Consider the following 21,777-nt stretch of genomic DNA (forward strand, 5'->3'; position numbering starts at 1 on the left):
TGATGGGGTGATTGATGGGGTGGTGGGGGGTGATGGGGTGGTGGGGTGATTGATGGGGTGACTGATGGGGTGGTGGGGGGTGATGGGGTGGTGAGGTGATTGATGGGGTGACTGATGGGGTGACTGATGGGGTGACTGATGGGGTGGTGGGGTGATGTCCCGGCACAGGGACCCTCCAGACCAGACCGGGGGGGCTGCTGCTTCTTTTGGGGAGGAAAACCCGAGGAGAGGTGCCGATCCCGGAGCGGGGCGGGGCCGGGGCGGGGCCGGGGCGGGGCCGGGGCGGGGCGGGGCGGGGGCGGGGCCGCTCGCAGCGCGGAGCGCGGCAGGAGCGCGGGCGGCAGGTACGGGGGGAGCGCGGGCGGCGGGGGGGTCCCGGGCGGGCCGGGCCCTGAGGCCCCCGCGGGGTGCCCGTGGGATGCCCGTGGGATGCCCGTGGGCTGGGGGCGGCCGGCGCCGTGGGGCTGGACCTGCGCGGGTCAGGGGGAGCGGCGGCACTTCGGTGCTGCTGCTGCTCCCCTGTGCCGGCCGCGGAGGATGCGGTGTGCAGGCGTAATCTTGTTTCGAGAGGGAGAGGAATAAGGGGAGCCCTTCGTGGGCTCTTTTGGAGGGGAGGGATGAAAAACTTCAAGGGGGTCACGGTGTTTTTCTGCGTCGATCCTGCCGGGATGTCACCCACCCGTTGCCCGCTCTTGCAGCAGCGGTGCAGCCAGCTCTCCTGGATGTGTGCACTGAGCAGTCCGGCGCGCTCGTTCTTATTTAACCTCTGTTTACACAGGGCTTTCTATAATCTCCCCCATAAAAGGTATGGAAGCAAACCGCAGCTCTCTGACCCTTTGGGTGCCCGTTCCCTGCGCCGTGGGGAGCGTGCCGTCCAGCCCCGGCTGCTGCCTCCCCGCGACACCGGCCTTGGCGCAGAGCAAGAGATCTGCCACCAAGGAGGGAGCCGCTGCGGGGGTTTGCTCCTCTTTACGCCCCGGGATTCACGTTGTTCATTGCACAAGCAGCAGAGTTAAGCTCTCGGCAACGTGACCTTCCTGGCACGTGAGGAGGAAGGCTTGTCATCCTCCTGGGAGACAGGGACCGTGCTGGAAGCCCCGGGTAAGGCAGGGCCCGGCGGGACGGAGCTCCGGACACAGGGAGCAGAGCGTCAGGCGAACGCTCGCTGAACTCCCAGACTGTAAATACTCCTCGAGTGCTGCACGCGTGTCCGTCGCGATTAGAGCTGCCGGCGCGGCCAGGGGGGGTCTGAGCCGGCAGCCGCTGGCCCCCCGCACACGGGCGAGGTGAAGTGCCACTGCCCCACTTTTTTTTTCAACTGCTGACCTGTAAACTTGTGATGTAGTAAAAAACTTCCCTCTAATTTGCAAAAATACCACTAGGTAGCATAAATGTCTTCTCTAGGAAGACATGGTCTTTTCCTCAGGCTCTGGGGAAGAGGGCAGATGAGCAGCTGGTGATCAGAGGAATGACTGTGTGTCCCAGCAGAGAAAGTCCTGAATAATTGCAGTATCAGGCCTGGTAGTGCTGGAGCGGTTTTGCAGCTGAGGTACCACCCTTCAGCCTCCAGGAGTGCGCTGAGTTTTGCTTATGTCTTTATTTCCTTTAAGTGGCAATTGCCCTAGGAAAACCCCAGAGGAGATTCGACACAGTCAACACAATCGTTTCGTAACGTGGGAGTCTGATCTCACCCGTAAGGTGGAGGAGTTTCACCTGGGATGATGCTGGGAGGATGCAGGGCTGGACTCGCGGGCGCTGGGGCAAGGCGAGGACACCTCCTTCGCAGCGCGACGCAACGCGCACTACAACCAGGGGCAGGGTGCTGTTAGGATGGCTTCGGCCACCGTGGGGACACGGGCCCTGCCAGGAGAGGGGCACGTGTCCCCCCGTGCACCACAGGGGCCTCGTGTCCCCCCGTGCACCACAGGGGCCTCGTGTCCCCGGGCCAGCTCCTGACAGTCGCTTCAGGTGACACGAGTGTGCTGACCAGGGGCAGCCCCGAGTGGGGAAAGCAGCGGTGGTTCCCCGGAACCACCGGCAGAGGAGGCAAAGGCAGGTCTCGTCGTCACATTAGAGACCCGGCCCGCAAACGGGGCTGTGTGGCAGTAAAAACCGCAAAGGAGAAAGAGGAGTGGGGGGAGCCCAACGGGTGCGTGTGCCCCTGCCCGGAGCGGGGCCGCGGAAGCGGAGCAGCCAAATGAGAAATAAAACCTGTGAGCGGCAGCTGGGAGCTGCCAAACGTCCGGGCCCTCGAGCTTCCCACGCTGTGTGAATAACGGGGGCTTCGCGGGCGGCCGCAGGGACAGATTGCCGGGACCGCGAGCCTGCCCTGCGTGCCGCTCACCAGCCGGAGCCGGGCCGTGCTCCGCCAAGGGGGAGGCACCTCCCGAGTCCCAGCCCTGATCTGCTCCTCGGCTCCTGTCCCAGCACAGCCTCCGCGCCCCCTCCCCGGAGGCGTTTTGGGAAGGGGTGACAGGTACCCGTGTCTTGGCGTCCCTCATTTGTCACTTCTTCGCTCCAGGTGCAGCCCGCTGATGGGGGAGACCAGGGCAGGCTCCAGGCTGGCCCCAAAACCGGTACCAGCCCCCCTCCAAACAGCTACGATAACCGAGCACTGAGCTTCTGTGCCGGGGCAAGGAGCCCCCCCCAAACAGGGGCTTTGGCTTCCCATCGGGCAAGGCACCTCGCGCCGGGTGGCTTTCAGTGGTGGGAAAGAAACAAGAAGTCTATCTGGAAACATTCTGGAAATACAGGTAAGGAGAAAACTATTAAAGTGAGAAAAAAGATTGAAAAAGTCATCCAAGTATGGTCAAGCACAGCTTTTGCTTAATGCCATTTCTTTTACCAAATGATCTGTGTAAAAGCACAGCTTGTGCCTAAAAGGATGAGTAAACCTGAGTCCTTCACTCTGCTGCCATGTTAAGATGTCCCCTGCAGAGCCTGTGTGTCTGTCTGCTTGGCTGTACTGCCAGCACACCTTTGTTAACATGGTTTTTTTAATTTTGGGATCCATGTGTTTTCATGGAGGGGTGGGGATGCTGCAGGCATCCTGCTTGAAGATGCTCTTCCAGCTGTCCCCGTCCCCATCCCCATCCCCATCCCTGTCCCCGTGCCTGTGCTCCCACTGGCAGATGCCCCGCGGGGCTCTGGGACGGGGCACCACTTGCAAAGAACATGTTCCATAGCTTTGACATCGGGCAAAAAACATTCTGAATCAGTTTAAAACATACCTAAAAACTAGTTTAACTTTATTTTTCACAGTGTGGCCTGAATCTAACTTAAAAATGTGGAAATGCTGCCCTTCAGCACAGCGTTTTTATGGCTGGTGAGCTGCAGAGATAAAGAGAGATAGAAGGCGCTCCAATCTTTGCTTAAACTGATTTGGAGCTGGTCTCCCTTTCCTAGTGCAGCATCTTCCCCTTGCTATTGCTAGCAAGCAAACCGTGACTTTGCAAAGAGCACTCTCAGGTTGGGTGGTTAAATGGAAATAAATTCAAGGTGCAGAACAAGTGTATCAATGACTTTTGCAAAACCGTGAACAAAGATAAAGCAGCGTCAAAATTAGCTGTTCAGTATCTTTAACTTTTCTCTGCTATGAAAGCAGAGATTTTACTCCATGCGTGCTCCTCAACCCATAAGTGTGTTTTTCAACACCGCCGTCGAGAGAAAAAAAAGCTAAAACTCAGCCTTGGGAAACAATATAAAAAGAAATAGTAACTTCTTCCAGCAGTGTGGGGTCGACGAGAACCCACGAAGATCTGCAGGACAGGCTGGGTCCCCCGGCGGCCGGTGCCCGGCTCCGTGCCCGGCGCCGCGGTCTGTCGGCGGCAAAGAGGCGGCGGGGCGGGCGGCCAGTCAGGTCCGGCCAGCCCGGGTCCTGCCCAGCGCAGCGCAGGTGTGCTTTCGGTTTTAATCTAATCTAAATCTTTTACTGGATTTCTTAAAAGGCAGAAAATATTTACTAGCTTGCCTTGCTAGGCTCTCTGGATTTAAATGTATTGCGATGATCCCGTTTTGTAAAGCTGAGGCTGGGCCTTGGGCTGGGTCTGTGTCACGCCCGGCAGCAGAGGGCTGGGGCTGAACGGCCGCGCGCGTTCCACCTCTTCCCTTCAGCCACGGGTAATTAAGCAGAGGCCGAGGTCGTTGCTCCTGTTTTCGTTAGAGTCCTGCCCGACGCCAGCCAGCACCTGATGCAATGCAAGCGCCTCCCGTGAGCAAAGCCTTCTGCAGCCCCGGGGGCGCGAGGTCGGGGGTCCCGGGGGTCCTGGGACGCGTGTTCCCCGGAGAACAGGACGCCTTCACGTGAGAGCAGAGCCTGCCCTCAAGCTGTGGAGGAAGCAGCTGGAGCTGCTTCTTTCCAAAGCACCCCGCCGTCGGGACTGACGGCGTCAGGCTACATCTGGCAGCTCAGGTCACCCAGTGCGCCAAGAAAGTCATCATCGCTCTCTGCGTCGTGGAGTGAGACGTCATGAAATCTTTGGGGTTTATTCTTTTATCAAACTCTGTATATACGACTCAGGAGATTTTGCAGATCTTGGCCAATTAATCAATGAATGAGCATTACCTTTTTTTTTTTTGAAAAGTAAGAAGGACACAGTTGCTTCTACTCTCCAGGAGGCCTGTGTGCACCCTTCTGCTTCCTCTTGTGCCTTTCGTAGTCTATCTACAAGCAACTTCATGTTAACATAGTCTGCATTGCTGAGTACTGCTCGTTACTGAAATATTACTGTATTATTTCAGCACTCTTTCTTCGAGGATGCTGAATTATACGCAGCATTAATCTTTAATTCTGTTCTCCTACCGTTTAAATCTGAAAAATGTTGTAAGCAGCTGACTCGGGTTTGTTTTGAAATCCTGCCTCAGGATATTAAGATTTAGTAACACAAATTCTCACCTTAAAATAGCAGTACAAAATGTTCTATTTACTCACAATATGAATGTAAAATATGCAGCATCCCTCACATGAGCAGTGGAAGCATACCGATAGTATCTGAAAGACAAAGGAATTTGGTGGAAAAAAACAATCCGTTGTCCTTCCTGTGGCGAGCAGCAGCCCTGAGCAGCATTCCTGGTCCTGGGAAAGGTGCTGCTGGTTCCAGGTCCTCTTCTCCCGCCCTCCCCATAGCCTGGTGCACTGAAATAGCTTCTACTTTTAAGAATTGTCTCGAGCCCTGTATTAGCTTGAATATTAAGTGCTGTCAGCCTGAATTCTACCTGAGCCCAGCTCCTGTGTGTACTGCGTGGTCCATCTAGTGTTGGCAAAGGTTTCAGGCGATCTCAGAGACGTACCAGTTTGCACAGAAAACAGGACTTCCTCACGAGATACCTGGTGAGTTACTGCAACTCTTGCAGCCACGCAGGCACTGCCACGTCCAGCACCCCGAGTCACTTAACTCTCGTGGGGCCAGAAGGGACCCCGGGGGGGATGTGACAGAAACATTCACCATTTCTGGCCCTGCAGAGCACAAACCTCCCCCCTGCCCCCTCTCAGGAGGTGGGGGGCCGTTTCACCACCATGGTGTGACCCTGCAGAACATCTCTGACTTTCTCCTGGGTTATAAAACCACAGTCGTGCCATCACATAACTACTCCCCTTTGTGCCATCACGTAACTACTCCACTTCTGCTCTGCTGGCAGGTCAAGTGTACTTGGCTTGACACAGCCCTGCTGCTCAGCTGTTTTGATGTCTTTCCTCCCCGTTGCAGGCAGCAGCATGAACCTGAAGAAGTACTTCATCCGGGCGCTGCACCGCCTGCAGAAGGGCCCTGGCTACACCTACAAGGAGCTGCTGGTCTGGTACTGCGACAACACCAACACCCACGGCCCGAAGCGCATCATCAAAGAGGGGCCAAAGAAGAAATTAATCTGGTTCTTCCTAACGCTGCTCTTTGCGTCTCTGGTCTTCTGGCAGTGGGGGATCCTCATCAACACCTACCTCTCCTACAACGTCACTTCGTCCCTCTCCATCGGCTTTAAGACCATGAAGTTCCCAGCAGTCACAGTCTGCAATGCCAACCCTTTCAAGTAAGTTTTTCTTTGCCTAATTTACCCAGTGGTGGTTTAACAGCCCCAGCTATACTGCTAGCCTAAGGTGCTGTGGCCCAGCTCCTGCCTCAGGTAGCACGTTAGGAGTGTCAGTGGCCTCACCAAGTGGCACTAAAAACCAAATAAAGGGGACCAGCACGAAGGTGAATGGCTCGGGCCCAGAGGAGTGTTCACGTGCTGCAAGTTTGCCTGGTTTTCCTTTCTGTATCAGTTCATCTAATGGCGGTTATTGCCCCCCTGCAAACTTTCCCTGGCCCAGGGGAAACTCGAAGTTCAACTCACTTGCCACAACCAAAATCAGTCTCTCAGTCTTTCCCCCCAGTTCCTTTCTTTCTCCTTCCTCGCTGTGAACGTACCTCTTATCGCTTACACTCTGGCCATGGAGAGCTGGTCAAACAGTAGTACCAGCTGTGAGCTGCAGTGGTTTAACTCAGTCGTAATTTCAAAGGAGTAACTGATTTTTGTTAGAGTCGCTTCAAATTTATACCCATGCAATAGCACAGCCCAAGGCAAGGTGCTCTTGGCCGACAGACAGGACTTTGGGTTTTTTCCCTCTGCTCGCTAGAGATGTTTTGCATAAACTGTAGTGAATTGCTGAAATACAACCGATCCGGTTCTGCGCTGGCAGAACCCTGTTCACCCCACACTCTCTGTTCATCCTCCCGCCGGTTCCCCGCCCAGTTGCGGGTGGATGGGATGCCCGTGTGCGAGCTGGCCGTGCTCTGCACGGAGCCTCCCGTCCTCCCCCAGTGAATCTCTGGGCAGCGATGTGAGGTCCCCAGTAAGGTCCCAGCGGCAGCCGAGCTGCTGCACATCCCCCCCGCCTCTACACCGCCTGGTGACTGCATTTGTCCTGCAGATACTCAGAGGTGAAGCATCTGCTGAGAGAACTGGACAGGCTCATCGAAGCGGCCCTGGAGAGGATCCTGCAGCCCGTGCCGGGGAACGGCAGCGCGAGCAGCTCCCCGCCGCTCGACCTGGGGCTCTGGCACCAGATACCCCTGGTCCTCATCGACGAGCACGACAAAGACAACCCCGTCATCCTGGACATCTTTGAGAGCAACCAAGGTGCGGGGGGCAACCGAACCGCTGCGGGCAACGAAACCTCTGCAGGCAACCAAACCGCTGCGGGCAATGAAACCAGTGAGGGCAACCAAACCGCTGCGGGCAACCAAACCGCTGCTCCACTGGCCCCAGCCAACACGACGTCGGAGGAAAAGAAGTACAAGCTGGCGGTGAAGCTGGTGAGAGGGGTCCCGCGGGGGCGGGGGGGGGCCGGGTGGCACTGGGCACCCCGGCAGGGATGCGGCACGGGGACCGGTGTCCCTGCCCCGCCAGCTGCCCGTGGCCACTGCGCCCCGGGGCAACGGGCCGGCGGTGCTGGGGCTGCCTGTGCTGGCAGCACCCTCGGTGCAGGGCACGCGGAGCCCACGGGCAGGTCGCAATTCGTGGCGTGTTGCTGCAATGCCGCGGAGCTTTTTTTTTTTTTGAGGAAGGCGGCACAGAGGTATTTTAAGATTTTTTTAACATTTCAGAGGCGGGTCTGATCCCCTGCAGGACACGCAGCCAGACACCCAGCTGAAGCTGCTGGGCTTCTGCATAGGGGGCCTGCAGCAGGATCATACCCTGAATATACTTCCCTAAATGAAAGGAAACCCATCGAGGAGCCGTGTTAAGTTAGTCTGTGGTGAATTTCAGGTAGCTGCATAACATCAGTAAGATCAGCGGGTTCCTCGTGGAAAAAGGGACTGGCAGCACGTAGCAGCCTAGCACACATCAGAGGTACGGAGCAGATCCTGCCAGGGGATCCTGCCAGGGGATCCTGCCCAGGGATCCTGCCAAGGGATCCTGCCAGGGGATCCTGCCCAGGGATCCTGCCCGGGGATCCTGCCAGGGGATCCTGCCCGGGGATCCTGCCAGGGGATCCTGCCTGGGGATCCTGCCCGGGGATCCTGCCAAGGGATCCTGCCCGGGGATCCAGCCCGGGGATCCTTCCCGGGGATCCTGCCAAGGGATCCTGCCAAGGGATCCTGCCCGGGGATCCTGCCCGGGGATCCTGCCAGGGGATCCTGCCAGGGGATCCTGCCAAGGGATCCTGCCAAGGGATCCTGCCTGGGGATCCTGCCCGGGGATCCTGCCAGCTCAGGCGAGAGGGATGCGGGAGATGCCGGGCAGTAACGGCGCTGTGCGCGGCGCTGGTCGGTGGAGGTGCCTGCGGTGCAGGGGACAGCGCTGTATGTCCCTGGGGTCACCCAGGGCAGAGCCGGGGCAGAGGGGCTCCCCACAGGCTCCCACCACCTTCACCCCTTCCTCGGGTCCGGCACCCGAAATGCCGGGGAGAGGCTGTGGGTGCCGCCCCCGCCCCGCTCCTGCTGCCGTCCCCGGCGCGGAGGACACGGTGGTCTCACAACCCCCCACCCTCTGCTCCCACCGAGGCCTCGAGGACCCGGCCTGACCTGGCCTTGGAAGCTGGGGAAATTCCAGCCTTAAAGAATTGCCCCAAAAGTGACGTTTTCTGTAAGTTTGTGGAACCAGCGCTGGGACCGATGGAGAATCTGCCCAGCTGGGAAGTGTCCCCGGGGAGGGACCCGGCTGTGGCAGCCGGCTGGCAGCTCCGGGCTGGCCGTACCCCCATTTCCTGGAGCCCCCCCCCCGTCCCCCGCCGCGGGAGGGGCTCAGACCTGCCTCTGTCCCCCCAGTGCAGCCATCAGGGCTCCGGCAACTGCACGTACAGGAACTTCACCAGCGCGGCGCAGGCGGTGACCGAGTGGTACATCCTGCAGTCCACGAGCATCCTCTCCAAAGTCCCGCTGCAGGAGAGGATCCGGATGGGCTACCAGGCAGAAGACATGATCCTGGCGTGTCTCTACGGGGCCGAACCCTGCAACTACAAGTAGGTGCATCCCGGGCTCCCCCACTTTTCTGTCACATCGGGAATGGTACAGGATGCTAGAGGCGTGACAGCCTCTCCCTTTTCTCTTTTTAAGGCATACATCAGTTAATAAACAGATTTCTTCTGGTTCTTAACTCATTTCCCAGAGGGTTTCTGGATGTGATCCCGGCTGAAACATGCTCATTTGGGCTAGTGCTGGCATGAGTTTTGGTTTTGGGTGAGCCATTTCGCTCATGGTCCATCAAGACAAACAGCATCAATGGGACCTTCCCAGGGTGTTTAGTGACAACCAGCTGCCAGCCCCGGGGCTGAGCCAGCGTACCCCAGGCACAGCAGTGCAGCCTCCACTTACAGCCCCCCCTTCTTACACAAGACTCCAAGAAATGCATTTTAGCCATCCTTGTTTCTTGTGAGCACCAGACTTACACATCCAGCTTTGAGAAACGTGAGCACACAGCAGCAGCCCAGGCTGCACCGAGTCCTGCCCCTCCTGCAAGGAGGGCCACAGAGATTTATTATCAAAGAACGAGATATAACACCAGCCAAAGCCTGTTACCATCACTCAGATCAAGCAATTATTTCTCTCATCTGTGTGACAGATGATTCCTTTCCATTCCAACAAAGTGTTATCCCCAGCGGCTGTGTCTCAGTACACACCAGTACCTTGCTTTGCTTTTTTTTTCAACAGCAGATTGAAATTATATCAGCTGAAATTTCTATACAGGCATTCAGCAAAGGAAGCAATTTAAAGTGAATCCCAGATGTAGCTGCCAAGCACAGGTCCCACCAGATGCATTATTTTATAACCTCCCCGAGAGTCACAGTTTTATGTGCATGATTCTTCCAGGAATTTCACCCAAATCTATCACCCAGACCATGGTAACTGCTACATCTTTAACTGGGGCATGGATGAAGAGGCTTTGAATTCTTCCAACCCTGGAGCCGAGTTTGGTAAGAGAGAGCTCTGCTAGGGAGGAAGGAGCTAAAGGAGCAGAAGTGCTGGCAGTGATTCTGCCTCTCGGTGGCTATTTCTGCCAGACAGAACGGATTTACCGTGTCTGTGTCTCTGGAGCACTGCAGCAGGGAGTAATGGTTTCCCAGGAGGGGAAAAGCCCCAAAAGGGAAACGTGTCACATAGAAACCAGTAATGTGGCCACAGATGTTACTTCACAGAAGTGTGACATCTGGATAGCCAAAATATCTGAGACAATGTCTGAATATTCACTCAGATATTTCCATCCTGGGCGTTCGCCATCAGGTGCATTTATGCACGTGCAAGGCTGACACGACCGCCAGACCCCGGCTCTTCCCCCAAGGATCGGGATTTTTGTGCGCAGAGAAAAGATGATAGACTCCTTTTTATTCCAAAGATTTGCATTTCGATACAATTCCTGTTCCGAGTGTTTTGTCCGGTGTCCCAGGGCTGAAGTTAATCCTGGACATCAGCCAGCAAGACTACATCCCCTACCTGTCATCGGCGGCCGGGGCCAGGCTGATGCTGCATCAGCAGAAGAGCTTCCCCTTCCTCAAGGATCAGGGCATCTATGCAATGGCCGGGACGGAAACCTCCATCGGCGTGTTAGTGGTATGTGTGGCATTCCTCTAGAGCAGATTGTCTGAGAATAATGTTATCTGATGGGACGGCAACCAAGTTTGTTTTAAGTCTTGGCCGAACTGGCTCAAACCAAAAGAGTCAAGGTATATGCTAGCTGTGGGCTGGAACAGTTTATGGAGGCTTTTATGTAACTGTCCTGGCAAAGTGCTTTATTGAAGGCAAAATATTGAGCTCGGGTCATTGTTCCCTCTTCCTTCAGTATGTCAGGAGGTGCCTTGCTAAAACACGCTGCTCCTGAACACCCTCATCTGCCTCGGTCCGCCCTGGGGAGCAGGCTGCATCTCCCTCAGCTCTGCTGCCTACCATTCTTGGAGTTCAAAGCCAGCGGGGAACCCGGGAATCCCAGAGTCCCTAGAAAACGGGCACCAGGGACCTGGGGAGGAACTGACGTTTGCTGTTTTGGTTTTCTTTCAGGATGAACTGGAACGGATGGGCTATCCCTACAGTGACTGCACCATGAATGGGTCTGATGTCCCTGTAAAAAATCTCTATAGCCAGTATAATACTTCCTATTCCATACAGGTAAAATACATTTTTAAATCAAACAGGACTGTTTAGGAAAAACTGTCAAAGCAGTTAAAATCTTTGACTAGCATGCAGGATTATTGGAGGATCAGCAATGACAAAGTAAAAAGCATAACCTAAACACAGGAACCTTTTATTCTGGTAATAAATTTACACTCGAGTCTGAACACTTGGTAGCCCCAGGTTTGGGAACGATCCCAGTGGGTCCGGTGGAAATAACTGTGTATTGCAGGAGCAAGACCTGACCGTGCAAGTATTAAAATATGCATCAAAAGATAAGGAACGTTATTCTGGGAGGCAGCACAATTTAGCATAAGCTTCAGTTTTCATTCTCACCCCAAACAGCTCGTAGAGCCAGGAAAGGGCATCAGCAGTTATTGTTCCCTTAGCCAGGTAGGAAAGGATGAAAATGGTCATTTCTGTCATTTTCTCAAAAGCCAAAACACAGCAACCCCCTCCCCCCAAGATCTCTGTTGTTACAGGGGACCCTGCGGTGTGTGACCTACCGGCACAGTCCTAATTTGCAGACAAAAAAGCCAATATTTTTACCTCCACAAACGAGCAGGGTTTGATGCTGGCCCTTTCCTCACAGCCTGTCTCCTCGGCGCTCGGCTCCCCGGAGCAGAGGGTTCCCGCTCCCGAAAACCAGAGCAAGCGAGAGCCGGGCGCGCCTGGGCCCCTCGGTCCCGCCGAACCCGCTGGTTCTGCAGTTTTGCCCCTTTTTTGGCTCCCCGAGCAGCCCCGGCTGCCGTCACGCGCCGATCGGGTCCTGCCTCGGCTCGGGGGGCAGGACCGCAGCGCCGGGTGGGGACCCCCCCCCCCCCCCCCCCTTGCACTGTTTTTTCTGGGAGGTGCTGGGGACCGCTGGGGCCCTGGGGTGACGGAGCCAGGCAGCAGCCCCCTCCTCCGCTGCAGGGAGAGGGCCTGAAACGGGCTGAAGCTCCCAAGAGCTTTGGCTAACACCAGTTCCTCCATACTGCAGGAAACCCTGGGAAATACTCCTCCCAGCGAGTCCAGTTGGGAGCCTGGAGCTCCCCGTCCCCTCCCCGGGGCCCCGACCTGCTCCCGGACGGCTGCAGGCTCAGCCCCACGGGCTGCAGAGCAGTTCTGCTCCTTTCAGGTTTCCCTTAAAAAAACACCCGCTCCTGCCATATCATTATGGCAATTAATTTCTTTTTCGGCTGTGGGAATACCTTTTTCCCCCCGCTACGATTTCCACGCTTGGCTGAAATCTTTTAATTACAGGCGGATCAGCCGGCGAGGGGGAGGCTGTGCTCGTTGCCGGTGCCCAGGCTGATTTCTCTGGGCCCGGGGGGCTCCGAGCAGCCGCGGTGGGACACCGAAGCCGCCGCGGCTCCGGGCACCTTTCGCCGAGAGGTTTTGTGATGTTTTCCTGGAGCGGGGCCGGGCTCCGCCGCCGGGCGCTCGGGCTCGGGGAGGGCTGGGGACCGGCCGTGCCCCCGGGCTCCGCGCCCCCGGGCTCCGCGCCGGGGCAAAGCAGCTCCCGCCTCGGGGGCTCCAGTCACGGTTATCCCGGGCGGGAGCGGCACCGGCAGGAAGGATGCCTCTCCTCAACACTCCTGCTCTTTTTAGTCCTTTTCCCCTCAAGGGAATTAAGCCACTTTTCACCCTGAAAACACCTGCTTACTTTGTATAGGAAATGAAGACAGACCTTCGCCTTTTCTCCACTTTAAAATTAGGATGAGAAAGTTGAGCGTTTGTAAACCTTGAATCTGTAGAAAAATATCGTGTAAACATTAAGAACTGGTTAATTTGTGACAGGCTAGAACATAAGAGAGAAGCATTTCTGGCAATAAGGAAAACTTCAAAACCGTTTTGGGGGTTATTTACAAAAGCCCAAAGCATCACCCCAGACAAGCGGAAGGGCTTTGGTCTAGCAGGGTTTCTTTATATTTCTGCCTTTATATAATTGTAACAGTTGGACCACTTTACCCTAGTTTCTAAGATGCTTATATAATTTTTAAGCAAATACTTGAAATGATTGCATTATTACTTAAAAGTTGCTAAACGCTGACTGGGGTTCTACGTCCACGTGATCCACGTCACTGCAGAGACCTCTGAGCCAAATCAGGCTTTGAGGGTAGTGAACTCTGCAAGCATTTCGTATCACAGAGAAATTCTCTGGTTGGTATACCTAGCTGGAGCTGTTAAATTTAATTATCTTTTCATAGACTTTGCTATTGCTTTCTGCACCGTTTCATCCAGAATCCCACTCCAATCTCGGGTGATTAACTCCATGCCTCACTGAGCTAATGGCAGCGCTGCAGCCCGCTCGCACGCTGCCGAAGCTGCGGCTGCAACCCTTTCAAGGAGAGAAGCAGATGCACAGATAAGATAATTCAGGTTTCTAAAACCTGCTCTTTATGTTGAAGTATTTTTAGAGACCTGGCTTTGAAGGGGAAACCAGCCCTTTGTCAGTATGCCATATAAAGCCTGGAGACACCAGCAGTGTCTATGGGTGTAGCAGAACACTTTTTTTCCTTAACTCCGTATGACTTCCATGAAGCCCTAAAACAGTTAAGAAATGAGCAGTTTCTTGGGCGACTGGGAGCAGGCATCGAGTTCCCTTCCGCTCCTGCGAGGCGACTTACCCACGGGCAGCTCACCGCTAGGGATGTGCCTTAAAACCTCCAGGAGCAGCAATAAAAATGCATCATAAAGAAAACCGTAACAGCAGCGTAACTCGGCACACGGCAGCTTTTCCGCAGCCTCCCCGCGCCGGCGCAAAGCCGGCGTGCCTGGTGCCGGGCCCCCGGCGATGCCGGCGTGTGCTGGGGGAGGCACTGGGGTGGGGGTGGGCTCCGGCAGCCCCCGCGGCTTCAGCCTTCTCGGCGTGCAGCCACAAAATCGTCTGCTCAGCGCGACAGAGAGAAAACACCTCGGAGCCCAGTAATTCTCAGCAGCGGCGGCACAGGGACGCGCGGGGGGGTCAGCCCAGGTCTAAGTAGCTCCTCTCCCCTTTTCCAGGCTTGCCTGCGCTCTTGTTTCCAAAATCACATGATTGAAATCTGTGGATGCGGTCACTATATGTTTCCTTTACCTGAAGGGGTAAATTACTGCAATAACGAAGATGACCCAGGTTGGGGTAAGAACACAAACCAACCCGCTTGCGCAGCCTTTCCCAGGGCGCTGGCAGGCCGGGGGGGAGCGGGCGCGAGCGTTGCCGCGGGTGGGAACGCTTCTGCCCGCGGCCGCTCGGGCCGGTGCCGGGGACACGGGGCAAAACCCGGGTCCTGGCCAGGGGCTGAGGGCTCGGCGCTGCCCCGGCAGCTCTCCCGGCCGGCCGGCTCCAGCCGGGAAGGTGGCGGGAGCCCCGGGGTGCCGGAGGGAGGGAGGGAAGAGGGGGCAAGGCCAGAACAGGTCGGGTCCCCAGCTGAGCCCGGGCAGCGGCGAGCGGCTGCTGCGAGGAGGCCAGGGCAGTGCCAGAACCACTGCCATCGGGCATAGCCCGCCCTACAGAAACTGTCTGCAGAGCATTTACATTTATTTTTAATTTATTATTAAACTGCCTGACCGCTTTGCCCGAGTTTCTCAAGGAGAGGAAGGTCAGAGGGGAAGACAGCAAACCTGTGCAGCAGGTTCATACCTAAATAGTTATTAAATGAAATTGATATAAAGCAGTAATAAGGGTCCTTATCTAAACAGTTGCTTTGATTTTTTGTTTTCACCAAACAGCGTATTGCTATTCATCACTGAGATCAAGTATACGACACAGACAGATTTGCATTGACTCTTGCAAGGAAACGTGCAAGTAAGTACCCAAGCCATTTCTGGCAGCCCTAAAGCTGGAGGGGATCCTGCATTTCGTCTCCCATCAATTCTGACCTTTTCTGCATGAGAGCTGAAGTTCCAGTGACTTCAGAGACAGAGAAACTTCTGCACTAATGCTCTTTTCCTCTTCCCCAGCGACACGCAGTATAAAATGACCATCTCCATGGCAGACTGGCCATCCGAAGCTTCGGAGGTAACACTGATTTCTTGTTTTGAAACGCACATTAATAATTACCTGCGTTTAGCCCCATGAATCACTCGGTGTTTTCAGAGCTAATGCCCAGGTAGCGAGCACCTCTGGGCTAAATTACACATTTTCAGCGTGCAAACAAGCAGGTAGGCTGGGGCAGAAGGATGCGATAAGGGCTCACGGGCTGCCTACAGAGAAAATGAATACTCCGCTGGGACCAGGCGTTACGTGCCAAAGAGCAGCCGGCATCAGACGGGCGGTGCAGCCCTACCTCTCGGCCCCCGCCTGCACTGCAGCCCTTTGCTCGCCCGACTTTCCTCTCCAGGTGCCCGGTCATCCCGTGGTACTTGCGCAGCACCACAGGTGAGCGCACGGCGTCCTCCCCCGCGCAGGCAGCGCCCCGGGGCCAGACCCTGCTCGCTACGGGATGGCTCGTGACTGCACTGGCCAGAACCCATTTCAAACATTTCCGACATGGATCCAGTTTATCCCCGCACGTGGGCTCTGCGCATACGCCCTACAGAAAAACTTAATTTTTATAATAATAATCTTGAATCCTGAACCGGCAAAGCTGCAGGCGGCACGGCCCTGCTGTGGCAGCACGAGTGCAGCCGCAGCAGAAGCGCGCTCGCCCAAAGGCGCCTCCGAGCTGCAGAAGGCAGGAGCTGGGGCTGGGCGACCCGGTGCTGGCCTGCCCCACGCTCCCGGTGACGGCCTTTGCCTTGTGGAATCACATCCAACCAGTGACTTACCGACTCGCACCAGTAAAGCAAAATGCAGCTGCTGCCCCACCGGGCACCTGACATCATCTGCGAATGCAACGTCAGACCAGGTCGAGGCAGCGTGGGGAGATGCTGTGACCCCCAGATAACCACAGACTGGGAGCGGGGTGGGTGACGCTGGCTGAACACGCTACTCGGTATTTTCCCACGCTTTTTGTCCAATAGGGCTGGGTTAAAACAGGACTGTGTTACTCCCTTGGGTTCCTGCCCCAGCAGGTGCCCAGGGAGGATGCTTCTGCTTGATTCTGAATACAGCTTGTTTTCCTAGGACTGGATTTTCCATATTCTATCCTATGAAAGGGATATGTCAACAAATGTGACTCTGGACAGGTAAGTGAAAGGAGCAACCACTTTATCTTTTCTATTGAGCCTGTTAACATTAGATTAACATGAACCTTGGCGGTGGGCCAGCACACGCGTGTGCTAATGCAAAGGGAGGACAAGATTTGGTGCATGCTAGCCTGGAAGATACATAAAGCAAATCTGAAACACACTTCACATATATCCTCTACTCTCCATGGTGACAACCTGGGTCAGACAAACTGAAACGTGCAGTTAAGGTAAAAATCGGTGTGAGCAGCAGCACCTCTAATCAGTTGGGGATAGGAAGCTGGAAGCTCTGGAGCTGTGAGCTGCCGGGGTCCAGCTCCTGGCTTGTAACGTTCGTCCCTTGACACTTACAGCTCTGAATTTGCCAACAGCAGCAGCAGCGGTAGGGGGGATGCTCCAAAATTAGGGCGACTGCTGAGTTACCCTTTGGTAACCTAAACCCTGAACTAGGGGGAAAAAGAGGAGGTATTTTCCCCCAAGGGAAAAAGGAAAATAAGAGAAGCAGGAGATGGTTTCAGAGGTAGTGGCTGATCTGTACCTGCTAAGCCCCCTGTCACGGCGTTGCAGCCGCTCTGTCCGTGCGCGCAGGGACGTGAGGCGCAGGGCACCGGGGGGGGGATCCCCCACTACACCAGCCAGGGCACTTGGGAAAAAACAAAGCAAACAGCCCCAAAGCAGCTCCCAGGCGCCCGAGCGCTTCTTTGGGAGGACCTTCAGAAGCACGACTCTCTTCCCTGCGCAGCCGGTGGCACTTTTTAACTTCTTCCACTTGCCGGCCTGAAGCTCCAGCGGGCGCCCGTGGGCCGGGGGGATGCCCACGGCCCGGCTCTGCGCTGAGCCGCCGCTTGTCCCTTACAGGAACGGGATCATCAAGCTGAACATTTACTTCCAGGAGTACAACTACCGCACCATCTCGGAGTCTGCCGCCACGACGGTGAGCGCCCGTCCCCGTCCTCCTGCCCGGTGCCCCCACGCCCGCAAGGCGAGGGAGGGGCTGGGGCATCGCCCCGGCACCCGGGGGCCCATCAGGGACCGGGCTCCACCGCCCCGCCTCACTCTGCTCTCCTCCCCCCCAGATCGTTTGGCTGCTGTCGAGCCTGGGGGGCCAGTTCGGGTTCTGGATGGGGGGCTCGGTGCTGTGCCTCATCGAGTTCGGGGAGATCATCATCGACTCGCTCTGGATCACCGTTATCAACGTGATCGGCTGGTGCAAAGGCCTGAAGCAGAAGCGGGCGCGGGTGCGGTACCCGGATGCGCCCCCGACGGTGTCGGAGCTGGTGGAGGCTCACACCAACCTGGGCTTCCAGCACGAGGAGGCGGGGGCCCTCCCGGGGGACGAGGCGCTGCCCCCCGAGCCCGGCACCCCCCCGCCCAACTACGACTCGCTGCGCGTGCAGCCCCTCGGCGTCCCGGGCCCCGACAGCGACGCCGAAACCGAGTGAGCAGCGAGCCCCATCACGGGCTGCCGCCGCGCCATCCGCCACGTCCCCAGCCACCTCCTACCCTCTACCAAAATTCGGAAGGGACCGCAAAGCCCCAGCTGTCCCCCCCTCCCCGCCTGTCCACTGTGCATCCACTCTGAGAAACCCTGTAATAAACCTCATAGAGTCGGCGCCTGGCTCTGGCTTCACCACGCAGAGCTCGTACACATCAGAACCGCTGTATAACCAGAAGTCACCCTTTCCTTTTAACACGCGGGTGGGAAGCACTCCCTGGTGAGAAGAGCAGGGGGGCGGCAGGGGCTGCAGCGAGGCCACGGCCCCGTGGGTCAGAGCCAAGCCACTTTCAACTTCGGAGGTGGCAATCGCCTCCCCACTGAACGCCCAGAACAGGAACAAGGCAAAAGCAAAACCGTCGCCGGACCTGCTGCTCGGGGTTTGCCGGAGCTCACGCCGCAGCGGGGCACGGCTGTTCGTGTGTGTCGGAGGCAAATACTCCGGCCTCCAGAAAGACTCAGGCGTGGGGAGGAAGCGCCAGGCCGTCTCACAGCACGGCTCTGCAATACAGAAATTAATTAAGAAGTTGGCGTTAAGGTTCCCGTTGGCAGCGGGGGCCGTCCGGCGCTGGCGAGAGGCTGACGGCAGCGGCTTGCGCGAGGGGGAGGTGCTGTGCTCGCCCGAGGTGAGGGCGGCCGGGGGGGTTGGTGGTCCCCGGGGGTCCGGGCTGAGTGGGGCAGCAAGCCCCCGGCCTTCCCGGGGGCCCACCACAACCCCCCCGGCACCTGCCTTCCTGAAGTACTTTTGCAAAACTTCAAGAGGAAACGGGATCGTGCGGTTAAACCACGCGGCTGGGAACGTGACGTTCTGGGCAGGGCGCCCAGTGTGGGGGCAGCCGGGGGGGGGGGGGGGGTCCCCATGCTCCGGCCCCCACTTGGAGCTCCCCGGGCACGGGGGAACTTGTGTGTTCCAGATTCACTGGAAAAGCCAAACCCTTAACTGCCGGGGGGCAGCTGCTCTAACGGCGCTACAGTAGGTACAAGATAACGCGTAGACTAGCTGCAGCCTTAATTCTGTGAGACCTGATTAATGAATTTTTAAAATTTTATGATTAGCTCCAAAAGTAATGGCAGCCTAAAATAACGTTTTGATTTTCTATTACTTCTGATATCTGGGTTTTTACAGACATTTTCCCATTTCACTTGGTGATCATAAGAACAAGAAGCTTAACCACTTTTTTTTTTAAATTAAATTCAGCTCCTTCAATAATGAAACAGCTTTGGAAATCACATTCTGAGCCCGTTTGGGTTTTCTGCTGTTGAGGAGGAGGGGTGAGGCTCAGGAGAGTTTGGTGCAAGTTCACAAATCCTACAGAGCCAGACAGCAGAGCCGATTTAGAAACCATGCAAAGGTCTCACCGTTGCTTCTCGATTAGTGCTTCAGCAACCCACCCAGCTGAGGCTTTCGACTCTGACAGTGCCCCCAAACTGAGGCAATGGGAAAAACCTGCACCCGGGGCACGTGCAGGACAGCCCTTCCCTCCCCGGGGTGCACCCCCCGGCAGCCCGCGGGCCCCCTGGGCTGCAGGCTGTGTCGGGGGCAGCTGCTGCTGCCTAAAGCCAGGAGCCAGGGAGGGCAGTTAGAAGCTGACGCTGCGATGTGGCAGAGCGGTTTCATTTGCAGAACTTCCGCCTCATTCCACCAACTAGTGCTTTACAGGCTTTTTGGCATCTGGAATGATTCCTCCGGAAGAAGTTTTGCCTCAGAAACATGGCCTTTTACGCATCGAGCAAACAACACGTTTTCTACACCACAGCAGAAGAGGGAGATGACACTTCCATCCTCCAGCACCAGATTCCCTCTGAACTGGAACAGTTAAGCAAGGGCTCAGCACCCAGAACTCATCCCTCACCACCCACCTGCCCAGGCTGGTGAGCAGCCGTACTTGACTCTGATCTTGATTGGGATGAGGAGGAGGAGGAAAAAAAAAAAAAAAAAAAGGTAATTTACAGCCATCTGCAGCCAGAGAATACCTAAATTAAGGAATAAAAATCCAGATTCAGGGAGCACCTTCCTAACAAGTCCATGTGCTGCCCCCAGCCCCCGCCCCAGCAGCTGGTTCTCGTTTGCGAGAGCGAACGACCAACAGCCCACAGACACGCGGCTCCGCGGGGAACCCACCGAGCCCCGGGGACGGCGCGAGCTCAGCGGGCGCCCCAAACCGGCCGGGGCGGCGAGGGCCGGCGGCAGGCAGGCAGGGGGCTTGTAAAGACAGAGGACTCCAGCTCTTCCAGGCTGTCCCAGACTTCTCCTGCCCGACTCCTCACTTCCCTTCTCCCAAAAGGGACGCTTGGCTCCCCGAGCGCCGCAACCCCACAGCGCACCTCCCTCACCAACAAGGAGAGCTCTTGTGAAGGGGCAGCACTTCATCCCCCATCACAGCCCAGCTGGAAACAAGCACCCGACAGCCTCCCCGCCCGATTCAGCCTACTGCAAAAGCCAATACCTGACCAAGCCCTCCAAACGACTTTGCAACAGTGGAAAGACGCTGCTCCCTCCGAAAGACACAACAGAGCAATTTGATTAAAACACGAGGAAAGTGGAGAAAAAGAACCTGGGCGTCCATTCCCACACTCTCACCAACAGATGACACTGTCAACATCACTACCAGCAAGTCTGGGGGTGTGGGAATCCGAATAGCTGTTCAAACATAAAGATACGGCACCGGGACATCAGATGCTTTTCTGCAGGGCAAAGCAATTGCCCAGAGCTGGCTCCTGGCCGATGAAGAAGCAGCACCCGTGAGGGGCTCTCTGCAACGAGGGGCTACAGAGAGGGGGGAGGCAGAGCAGTTGTCCCAGGCCAGCCCTCTCCGAGGCACCCTGACCGGCGCCTCGGCTGCGGACATCCCGGGCTGGGCTCCAGCATCTGCTGCCACGGAGCTGGGACGAACTGGAAGGCAGCGGGAGGTCTGGGGCCGCGGAGCTGGCAGGGCAGCCCGCACCCTCCAGCTCCTCGTAGCTTTAGCCCCCCCGGGTGCCCCCCCCCGGGCCACCTGCCCTGGGAAACGCAACAGCAGCAGGCAAAGAACAGCCTCAAAAACTCCTCACCTTCTGGTGACGGGGCAGGAGGGTGGGAGAGGCACAAAGAGCGAGATTCACCCGTCCCACAGCAAGGGTAAATCGGAACAGCACGTTCCTGGGCAGGACACGGACAGTTTGCTATTCCAGTTACTGCTGGTTTATAGAGGGTGTCTAACAACTAGTAAAAGTGGAAAGCGTCTCAGGTGCTTGACTTGGGCTCTTTACCAGCTTGGCGCTCTCCCCCAAAGGGACCGGTTGCAGATAAACCTCTGAGTGCAGAGGGGCCTTTTCCTGCTGCAGCAGCAGCGCAGCCGCTGGAGGCTCAGCTGGGCTCTGCACGGGACAGGGACAGAGCTCCGCGGGGGAAAGGCTTCACAAATCCAGCCAAACATGACACCTGCGAAGTCCCAACTCCACACAGAAGCCAATTTCCAATTCAGCTGGGGATTGTTTTTTTTAATAGACTTTTCGTACCCTGAAACAAAAGAGTCAACAACTAACTGAAAACCTTGCCAAGAAAAAACAACCCCAAACATTCCAGAAAACACATGTTACTTCCCTGCTCTGAAATTTTTTTAGGTGCCAAAATTTGCAAAACCCCCGAATTGTTTATAAAGCACCTCTGCCCTCCTCACCTCCCCAAACTGCAGTTTGGCAGTAAAACATCACCAAAGTCCAGCTGGGAACAACAAAGGAATTCAGTTTCACTCAAAAACCGGACTGCTGGTAAAATATAATCCTGTATGGGCACGTCACAAGTGTGCTACAAAACACAGAAAAGATGCTGGTGTGACAAAACCAGAGATGGGACACTGTGCAGAAGAGGCAGCTCTGGCAGCCAAGCACAGTCACCCAGGGGAGAACACATCAGGCAAAGGAGTCCCAGGAGGAGGACCACAAATGCAGCAACTCTGGGACAAGAAATGTCAGCTGGCCAAAGACAGAGGCTGCCGGGGGGGGGGGGGGAATCAAAAAACAACAGCAGAAAGATCAGTGGGTCAGGCTAAACACTGATTAGAGCAGCCTGAACCAAGTTGAGGAAAGAAGAGACCAAGACATGGACACCAGGTAAAGAATTATTTGCCC

At 56.3% G+C, this 21,777-nt stretch overlaps 1 protein-coding gene across 1 annotated transcript; it reads left to right on the plus strand.

Moving 5' to 3' along the window:
- The first annotated feature begins 301 nt into the window (after positions 1-301).
- On the plus strand, positions 302-21,651 carry SCNN1B (sodium channel epithelial 1 subunit beta). The gene is made up of 14 exons (XM_042798471.1): positions 302-344; positions 2,522-2,753; positions 5,706-6,024; positions 6,905-7,289; positions 8,745-8,938; positions 9,786-9,889; positions 10,360-10,523; positions 10,968-11,075; positions 14,067-14,184; positions 14,775-14,850; positions 15,006-15,063; positions 16,111-16,172; positions 17,031-17,106; positions 17,249-21,651. Exons 3-14 carry the CDS (start codon positions 5,714-5,716, stop codon positions 17,612-17,614), a joined length of 2,022 nt encoding a protein of 673 aa, XP_042654405.1. The 5' UTR covers positions 302-344; positions 2,522-2,753; positions 5,706-5,713; the 3' UTR covers positions 17,615-21,651.
- The last annotated feature ends 126 nt before the right edge of the window (positions 21,652-21,777 follow it).

The sequence above is a fragment of the Tyto alba genome, unplaced genomic scaffold (assembly GCF_018691265.1).
Source record: "Tyto alba isolate M040663 unplaced genomic scaffold, T.alba_DEE_v4.0 Super-Scaffold_28, whole genome shotgun sequence".
Classification (NCBI taxonomy): Eukaryota; Metazoa; Chordata; class Aves; order Strigiformes; family Tytonidae; genus Tyto; species Tyto alba.